Source organism: Ixodes scapularis, unplaced genomic scaffold, assembly GCF_016920785.2.
Source record: "Ixodes scapularis isolate PalLabHiFi unplaced genomic scaffold, ASM1692078v2 PGA_scaffold0__279_contigs__length_252992795, whole genome shotgun sequence".
In the NCBI taxonomy this organism is placed as follows: domain Eukaryota; kingdom Metazoa; phylum Arthropoda; class Arachnida; order Ixodida; family Ixodidae; genus Ixodes; species Ixodes scapularis.
This window is the reverse complement of record NW_024609835.1, coordinates 241,750,024-241,760,403: the sequence shown is the minus strand read 5'-3', so window position 1 is coordinate 241,760,403 and position 10,380 is coordinate 241,750,024. Positions and strand designations below refer to the sequence as shown.

Here is a 10,380-nt window from a genome sequence, read left to right as displayed (position 1 = left end):
TATGCGCCTGAAAGCATGGCCCAGAATGCGATTCCTCATAAAAAGTTCACACTCACATAGAAAAAAACAAAAACTGTGCTGTTTGCATTATCATGCAGCTCGACGATATTAATTTTCCTTGCGCGGGTCATTGAGGGCACACAATTTTAATGGTCAAAATATAATGGTAATTAAAAAAAAATGCAGTATCACACCAGTTCCTCAACGTCCCCGCTGATTTTTTCGAAACCAACACGAAGAGCAGCCAGCAAAAGGCCCCCACCGATCAAAACGTTGCTCAGGCTGCAGCCAGCTCTATTACCCCTTATGCGACAATCCACAATTTGCAAAACAGCTGCTGCGCATGCGCGAGCAGAGCGTGTTGCCAGCGCCCCCTGTTTGGTTGGAAAACAAATAGGCGTACCGGCTATTCCTAGGCTGCGACAGAGGCGCGGAAGCGAAGACACCGTGAGCGAAGACGAAGAAGGCTCGCGAGTCGCTTTTGTTTGTCGCCATACCGGCGCACTGTACTTCGTATGGTTGCGTGAATTACTTTTATGAGAACGCCAAGTATTTCTTTTTTTTTTTTTTAGATTTCCGTTTGCAGCAGGTCGTATCCTGGTAAGATCGGCTTGGACAGCTGTCGTGAGGAGAAGGAACATGGACGGTTCACCTTGGCAGCCGAACGAACACTGACGGATCTGCAGCACACATTTTGTCACGGGTACGTCGTTTTTGTACGCTCCGGAGGCAATTTTCCACGCTATTCAATCTGGGTCTTGGGGCAACGCTTGGAACAGACTGCGCTCACGAACTTTACACCCCACATGTATCAAGCCAAACCATGCATCGCGAAGCCTAGTTGTATTCCAACCACTTTCCAGCCTCGCACCCAAACTGTCGAAGTTTCCGGCGTTGCGCGATTGGCGGCGCACACTATTTTTCAAATCGTGGATTACCTACGAACCCGAAGCAGACGACGATGACAGTAACTGAGCAGGCACGCGCACTGACGTTTCCGACATCTGTTCCAGAAATTCAGGAGCACAGGCGCTAGTGAAAAAGCAGTGGCGCCAAAGCACAGCCAAGTATCACATGATTTTCTACAAGCTTGTGGAGAAGAAAGGAGTAGTTTTTGTGATGAAGGCTGTCACATTAAAAAAGAATCTCTTTCTGGTTGTCAGCATAAGAGGAATGGTGGAATGGCACCAGAGGCAAGTTACTCGCTACTTTCAGCGATGATGGTACCCCGGTGGTGAGAATTGCGCCCCCAAGCTTCTGGATGATAAACTTCAGAATAAAGGTGCTTGCCTACACCCGCCTTACGTGAAAAAATAAAGTGAGGTTCTAATACTGTTCGTATACAGCAAAACTAGAATTACTTACGGACGATCATCCAGATGACAGTCATTTTGATAAGCACGAGTGCGCCCCCAATGGGTCGTGAAAGTTGCGAATAGGACTAAAAGTACGACTCAGCTATGGCTACCAACCCTAGAATAACGGAAAGTTCTGGGGCAATCTTGACTCGCTCAAAGTGTGGGCTGGATGCCCCTGGGAATTTTTTTCAACTGTCACAACCCCAACTACAGCCGCCTTAATCCGGAAATTTCTAAAAAAGATTGATTTGCAGTTCAAGATCAGTTGATCATCCCAAGCCGTTTGTACGCTAACGGAGGATTTGGAAAAGATCAGGCGGGGCCCACACAATGCAGTCGATGCAAGTGCAGCAGACGACGAGGGGGAGAACCGATCTTGCGGTGACGGCAGCGCAACTGTTTCGCCCGCTGCCGCAGCGGCCCTGCCTGATTTTTATCTATAATAATAATAATAATAATAATAATAATCGTTTATTTTACCATAAGATTTTTATGGTGGCGACCAGGGACAAAAAGCTGTAGAAAACAGCTTGACGAGGTCCCCAACCGCCTACAGGCAGCAGAGCAGCGTGATACTCACAGTATAAAATACATACAGAGCACAAGCTATAGAAAGAATAGCAGAAAAGACCTTCGTCATCACACACATTGTTAAGGCTGATTCACAGGATTGTTAACTTTTGTCACTTTCTAGCTTTTGAAAAAAGAAAAAAGAAACGTAATACAATCGCGACATAACTAATAAAAAACAGGAGAAAAGGATTTATGCACACGATCGACATCAAACAGAAGGGTCCGAATATCCTTGACAGATAATTTCTCCCAATCGAAGTTTTTTTCGGGAAATAAATTTAATAATTTCGGAATAGTGTATCTGAGCATTTGTGTTCCGTAGTTCGTTCTGGGAGTGACCACCTCCCAACAGCTCGCAGAACGAGTAGGATAAGGATGAACATATTGGGAAAGGCGTCCAAGGCTCACTAGAAAGCTAGTATTTCTAATTTCTTCCACTTTTAGAGTAGTGGAAAGTCTGTAGTCGTAGAGAGAATATATCCTAATAATGTGAAACTTCTTGAATAGATTGGCTGTAGGATGATCAAAATCTACATTCGCGATTGCCCTCACGGCTTTTTTTTGCAAAATATTTATTTTATCAAGATTTGCTATTGTCGTCTTACCCAAGACTAGGTGGCCGTAAATTAAATGGGAATAGAACAAGGAGTTATATATTAATAATTTAACATTTGTTGGCAGTACATAGCGGTTGCGGTTTAGGATACCGACTATCTGTGATAACTTCGAGGTAACGTAATTGATGTGATCGTCCCAAGACATATTCTCGGAAAAAGTGACACCAAGTAGTTTAAAAGCATTGACGATCTCAATCCTGGTTGAGTTTATTACGATATGTTTGGTGATATTTACAAGTTTGCTCTTGGGACGAAAAAGCACGGCTTTTGTCTTTGCAACGTTTATTTGTAACGAATTGATGCGGCTCCAGACGTTCAACTTAGAAAGCGCCAGGTTTGCCGATTCGAACAGCAGATCAACGTTTTCCGCAGTGAAAAGTAAAGTGGTGTCGTCGGCGTAGTTTACAAATTTTGCTTCGGAAGTAATGTTAACAATATCATTTACAAATATATTAAAAAGAAAAGGACCCAATATACTACCTTGTGGGACACCAGAAATGATTGGTTTTGTAGTTGAGGAGTGCCCATCATTACAAACAAACTGCATTCGGTCTGCCAGGTAAGATTTTATTAACTTCAGTGCGTGCCCTCGAATACCGTAAGTGTCTAGTTTTTCAATTAAAATTTTATGACTTAGGCAATCAAATGCCTTTGTGAAGTCTACGAAGATACCAAGAACCATCTTCTTTTCCTCGAAGCTTTGAAGTATGTGTTCTTTCTGAACAAGCAGAGCAGATTCCGTTGACTTTTGTTTTATGAAACCAAACTGTGAGGCTGTTATTAAGTTATACTTATTAGAAAAGTTAATTAGTCTTATATGAAGCAGCTTCTCGAGTATCTTCGAAAACACAGGTAGTATCGAAATTGGCCTATAGTTTCCCATATCGTTAACACTCCCTTTTTTATGTAGGACGGACACCTTTGCTATCTGCATACGTTTAGGAAATACACCTGTGGTTATACAAAGATTAAATATATGGGTTAGTACCGGAGCCAACGCATGAACAACATGCTTCACTGGCCTTATCTGTATGCCATCCGCATCACAACTACCACTATTTTTAAGTTGCAAAACTACAGAAATTAATTCGGCGTCAACGACTGGCTCTAAAAATATTGAGTTATTATTTCTGGTGTCACGAAACAAGGAAGAATTTACGGTGTTAGTTTTATCTGCAATGCTTATGAAATGTTCATTAAAGGCATTCGCTAACGCATGCCCAGTTAGTTCAGCACCGTCATTGACAATCTTTACAATAGAGCCGCGGGAGCGATTTCGACCTAAGAGGGCGTTTAATTCTTTCCATATGACATCGGCATGACCCTGCGCTGATTTCAACACGTTAAAATGATAGCTTTGTCTAGCTCGCCGCAGCTCTTTTGTCAAGCTGTTGCGGTATGTTTTGAAGACTCTTAGATCGTTTTGATCTCTGGACTTCGCAAATCTTGCATACAACGCATTTTTCGTACGAATTTTACAATGCAGTTCGGGGGTAACCCACGGTTTTTTAATGCGTTTAGAAGTTTTCATAGATTTGAAGGGAAAGTGTGTCAAATATTGCTCAGAAAACAATTCCATAAATATATTGTAGGCCTCTTCGGCGGTATCCTGGTTGAGTACGCTATCCCAATTTATATCTGATAGAGCGGTTAAAAAGTGGTCTAGTCCATCAAGTGTTATTTTTTGAAACATTGTACACTGCTTCTTATTTGCCTCCCGTTTCATATATTTGTCAGAAATAAATATTGGGAGGTGGTCACTAAGATCGCAACATACAACACCAGCTTTTATATGCTCTGTCGAGCGATTTGATATAAACAAGTCTATTAGTGTTTTGGATTGGCAGGTAACTCGCGTGCGGCTGTTGATAACGTTTCTGCATCCGCCAGTATTAATTAAAGTCGTAAATGTGCGTTTGACAGTAGTGTCCGTACACATATCAATGTTAAAGTCTCCACCACAAGTAACATTATACTTTCCTTCATTGACAAATATTAAGAAGGACTCAAAGTACTCGAAGAAGGTTTCAAGACTGCCACTAGGGGGTCGGTATATAACAGCAAAAATATTATCTTTACTACGAACACAAAGCATCTCGTAATCCTGTGTGACGCAGCTGAAATCTTTTATTAATTCACAGCGAGAGTCTTTAGTCAGGATGGCCACACCGCCACCACGCTTCTCTGAGCGATTGACGTAAAAAGAACGATACGACGGCAGTTTCAGAACATCAGCTTCATCCGTGTACCAAGTTTCGGTAAGCATTATAATATCAAAGTGAAAACCAAATTGATCGAAAAGCAACTCAAGGTCAACAGCTTTGTTTTTGGCTGACTGAGTATTTAAATGGAAACACGTCACGCATGACATTAGATCTTCACCGAGATAGCTTTTCACGTTTTGCGGTAGAAAAAAGGCGCTTTCGGTCATTCACCCCAAAAAGGACAAGGAGGAAAAAACAGTAAGTGATATTCACAGAATCGTATCAAGGTCGGCAGCATCCGAGATTTTAAGCGCCCTCTCGCCGTCTTGTTTCCTGATAAACACCTTATCATTCCGGTGCCAGACGTATTGATAGTTATTTCGCTTTGCCCATTCTTTAGCCACCCACAAAAGGGCCTTACTCTGTCTCGTCAAGTTTTCTTGGAAGAAAACGTTGCTTCTACTACGCCTGAGTTCTCCTTTTTTGTCAAGCCACCGGTCGCGAGTGGTCTGCTGTGCGAAACGCACAATTACGCCTGGATTTCTATCTTGCTTTGCCGGGAGCCTGTGCATATTTACGATATCGCCGTCAGTCAGTTCTGGAAGGTTTAGTCTTGCTCCAATTTCATTAACACGAACCAAGAGGTTCTCTTCTTTAGCTACAGGGATCCCGTAGATTTCGAGGTTGGGTCGCCTACTGCGCCATTCCATATCGCTTAGATCGCGTTTTAACTGTTCAATTTCCTCGCCGGTTTTTAGTCGTTCAAGAGCTTCAAGACGCTTTTTCACTGCCTTTGTTTCATTGTCCTGATGGTTAATATGCTCGAGAATCTTATCATACTTATCAGATAGCATCTGCATGACGTTTCGATTCCGGTCACGGTTTCTTTTAGACTCATTAGACTGTCTAGTTTGGCGTTGATGGTTACCAATAGTGTAGGCATGTCGACCACTTCCCCCTTCCTACCGGATGGGCCTCCTCTTTGTTTTACTCTCTGGCAAGTAGAACATTGCCAACTTTTCCACGCGCTTGCGTTTTTAGACTTGAAGGCTACGGCTGTGACACCTGAGCACGCACCAAGATGGTAAAAAGAGTCACATTCACAGCACGTAATAGAAACTTCTACGTCGGATAACACCTCTTTACATACAATGCAGATCGAATCTAGAGGCATTCTAGCACATCAACAAATCAAAGAAGTTTGCTTGGCAGCAGCAGCGGCGTAAATAAACAATAATTGGCCCAGATCCCACACTAACCTGTAAAGGTCAGATGAAATCGTAAGCGCTGTGCCACGAGCCGCTGCCGCTGCCAAATTGTCCTGCAGAGTCGCTGGTCTTGATTTTATAGCTGCTAGTCCTTGTGGTCTGGCAACTCGTGCAGCGTGTTTGCAGCTCCTCCTGGTACGTGGGCTTGATGACTCGGCGAAGCCGCCTCGACGACGAGCTGTTTGTAGCACAGTCACTGTAAAGGTCAGATGAAATCGTAAGCGCTGTGCCACGAGCCGCTGCCGCTGCCAAATTGTCCTGCAGAGTCGCTGGTCTTGCTTTTATAGCTGCTAGTCCTTGTGGTCTGGCAACTCGTGCAGCGTGTTTGCAGCTCCTCCTGGTACGTGGGCTTGATGACTCGGCGAAGCCGCCTCGACGACGAGCTGTTTGTAGCACAGTCACTGTAAAGGTCAGATGAAATCGTAAGCGCTGTGCCACGAGCCGCTGCCGCTGCCAAATTGATTCATCAAAAATTTTTGTCCCCCGCTAAGTTCAGCGGGGATATTGACGCGAATTCAGTTTTTGCTCTAAATTTAGCGGGGAAAATGACGTCCCATGACTTTGTGTGACGTCACCGTGAACAAATTCAGTTTCTCCGCTAGATTTAGCAGGAAAATTGACGTCACTTGACCTCGACACCAAATCAGTTTCCCGCTAAATTTAGCGGGGCGGCTACGACGACGCCGACGCCGTGAAACGCGGGAACGGGCGCCTAAGAGCTGCACTCTAAAAAAGCGGAAAGCGATGGGCATTCTACGTCAACCCAGCTGATTGTTCAAGCGCACAGGAAAACATCAAAATCCGTCGGAACAATTTTGTTTTGACACCTATTTTGTTATTATTGCCATCCTCCTGCAAGCACTTGAAACTTGCCTGAAGGCTTATACAGTGTTCGAGGCGGGGTTTAGGCCGCACGTCCGGAAGCTTCCTGGCTCGAGACGACGTCCATTCCCCGAAGTGAAGAACCCAGGGGTTCAGTGGAGGTGGGAGACTTGGTAACGTAACGAACAGTTTAATTACATGGTAGCGATACAGTCGTCAAATCCGAGAGAACAACGGAGCAGCCTCGCGCTCCGCCTTATATAGGGTCCGTTTCTCCCTCACTCCTTGCCAGGGCAGCCCGTGCGATGCAGCAACCCGTCGTCCAGTGTGACGTAGCCAAAGGTCTCAGCAGTTAGGCCATGCCTCTCTCCCTTTCCCGAGCGCACCAACCACCACGCACACACACACCCACGTCCCGCTAACGTCACGGGCGCGTTGAGACTTGTTGCCGCAGGCCCCGTCACGCAGGCGACGGTCCCGGACTCGTCGGGACTGGTTTCGCGCAGGCCCCGACAAGCGGGCGACGGTCCCGACAAGCGGGCGACGGTCCCGGACTCGTCTTGACTCGTTTCCGCAGCGTTGAAACTCGGAAGAAGGTCGCCGAAGGTTCCATTCTTAACAGCCCCTCCGGGGCCAGGGAAACCTCGAATGGCCGGTGGTACTATCGCTGGCCTGAAGAGGTGGGCTTGGAGTAGGCCTTGAGAAGATGCTGCAAGCACTAAGCAAACTCCCAAACCTCTCACAACGGAGGCATTAGCGGAAACGTCCCCCACAACACCACGCCACACCGCAGTCAAACGCTCGGAATCCGCCAGAGACCCGCCAGACTGGATTACGGATTACCAAAATTTGCCAAAACAATGCAATATAAAATTTTAGGACAACTTCGGGTATCGAGACCCGCTGTCGCCAAAGCAAAACTCATTTTTCCAACGAGGTCACTATGAACAAAATACAAAAAGACAAAAACTCTTCGCAATTTGTGAGGTCATTTTGGGGTTTTAACGAAGTGCCCCCTACTTCGATCCTCATTCCCGTGGATGACGAAAACCTGAGATCATCCCTACTCTTTTTGGTGATATCAGAAAAATCTGCTCAACCCATCGGCATTGCTGTTAAATTTGCCTTTCCTCTTCCTTACGCTGAAGTCATAGTGATCGATTTTCACGTGATTTCTAGACGTGAAAATGCGGTCCTTATAGCGCCGATAAAACAATCCGCCTTTTTCATGCCCCGTCACATTGGTCCTAGCAATCTCCTGAGCTGTACCGCGAAACCCTGACACACTAGGGTCGCTCTTCTGCTCTACTGTCAGAGACACTCTGTCTACTCGTAACAGAGGACCAAAGTTATGTGACGCCGGAGCTACGAGAGATCCTTTAATGATCCCGTCTTTTTCCGCCTTTTTCGCCGGCGCGTTGGGACGGCGAACGCTTTCTAGTGCTACGAGGTCGGGCTGTTCTACAACCCGGACCCCCTCATCCCGTTTCTCTGCCTCCAACTCTGGGAGTGCTTGCTCCCCGTCAGCTGTCTTTCGCTCTGGATCACTCGTTAACAAAGGGGCGAGCTGACGCGATTTGGACCTCGTACACGACTGAACGAGTCCTTCTCCCAGTTGTTGACCCCTTTCGCGCAGCAGGAAATCTGACCGGTTAGAAAACAAATAGGGATACTCCAACGGGACTGTTTGCGAGACAGCCGCCTCTGTCACTAGCTCTCCGAACGGGCCAGTTATCCTTACTCTCGCCATAGGCAGACAGACACTGTGCTTCTCGAGCAGCTGCTTGATCCAAACTACCTTTCCAGTAAAGTCGGATGTCGTTACATACGACGGATGAACAACGTCCATCGTCGCTGCACTGTCACGAAGCACCCTGCACGGCTTTCCGTTTACCTGGAGCTCGTGAAGATAGGGACGAAGAAGCTCCAGGTCCCTGTCACTACCGCTCACGTACGAGAACACAACCCGCGGTTTGTTACACCTGGCCGCTGTGTGTCCCGGCTCCTGACAGTTGTAGCACAGGAACGGCTTCCTTGCCTCGAACTGCCCTTTTTGGCTTTTCCGTGCCTCGTCTTCGTTCGAGGGATCTCCGTTCGAGGGATCTCCGCTCTTTTCTGGGACCTTTTGTCCTGTTTCTGGCTTCTCGGGCCTTTTTTCTCGCGAGCCGTTTCCCTGTTGGAAGGGCTTGCGCTGATCGCTCCGGCCGGGTTCGCTTTCCTCTCCGCTCAGCTTTCTACGCGTTGCGTACTCTTCGGCTAGCTCAGCGGCCCTTTCGACAGAGTCGACTCCCACCCTATCCTGCACCCAGAGCTTGACTGACTGCGGAATGCTACGAAAGAACTGTTCGAGGCACACACACTCGACTACCTTGTCGCGGCTTTCGTACACTTCCTCGCTCTTCAACCATTCTATCAAGTTGGTTTTAAGCGCGTACGCGAATTCCGAGTAGCCCTCGCTGCTCTTTTTGGATGCGTTTCTAAACCTTTGACGGAACGCCTCGGCAGAAAGGCGATACCGCTTCAAAAGGCTCGACTTCACCTTGTCGTAGTCGTCCGCGTCTATAGTACTAAGGCGCGCGACAACCTCTGCAGCCTCACAGGGCAACAAAGTCAAAAGCCGTTGCGGCCACGTTTCTGGGGCGAAGCTCAACTTCTCACATGTCCTCTCAAAGTTAACTAAGAATAGGCCCACGTCTTCCCCAACTTTAAACGGCTGCAGGAGCTTCTTCATTTGATACGACTCGGCCTCACTTGCTCGTACAGGAGCCCCAACTCTACTGTTCTGCGAGTTTAATCGCTGTTGTTCAATTTCGAGCTCTAGCCTTTTTAGCGCTCGTTCCTCTCTTGCTGCAGCCTGCTCCTGTTCTCGTTCCTCTTTCGCTGCAGCCTGCGCTCGTTCCTCTCTTGCTGCAGCCTGCGCTCGTTCCTCTCTTGCTGCAGCCTGCGCTCGTTCCTCTCTTGCTGCAGCCTCACTTTTAGCGTTCTGAAGTAATTCCCACGCAATTTTAATATCCTCTGCTTCCGCGCTCACTGAAATTGCTTTACTGATCTCAGATTTCTTCATCTTTTGCTCCACCTCCACACCCAATTCTTCACATAAACAGAGTAAATCTGTTCTCAGTAACCTCATTAGATCCATGATCGCTGCTTTTTAGCTTTGGCTTTGTTCTAAAACTTGTCGCGAGGTTCTACAAAAACCTAGCGCACGAGTCAAACACTAAGGATTCCCAGCAGTTCAAAATTAATTACCCATAATCTGAAGCCTGGCGAATCTCAAAGCAAAGTCCAAACGCTCACCCACAGATGTAGCACGATGTCGCATGGTCCGATCCCAACCGCTGCCAACCAGTTGTTCGAGGCGGGGTTTAGGCCGCACGTCCGGAAGCTTCCTGGCTCGAGACGACGTCCATTCACCGAAGTGAAGAACCCAGGGGTTCAGTGGAGGTGGGAGACTTGGTAACGTAACGAACAGTTTAATTACATGGTAGCGATACAGTCGTCAAATCCGAGAGAACAACGGAGCAGCCTCGCGCTCCGC

General features: G+C 47.0%; 1 protein-coding gene across 1 annotated transcript; it reads right to left on the bottom strand.

Annotated features, from left to right (window-relative positions):
* Positions 1–7,604: 7,604 nt before the first annotated feature.
* On the bottom strand, positions 7,605–9,666 carry LOC120845283 (the record flags this gene model as incomplete). Its single annotated transcript, XM_042291063.1, has 1 exon — positions 7,605–9,666. A coding segment is annotated over one exon (1,743 nt), but the record flags the coding sequence as incomplete, so codon positions are not given.
* Between the last annotated feature and the right edge of the window lie 714 nt (positions 9,667–10,380).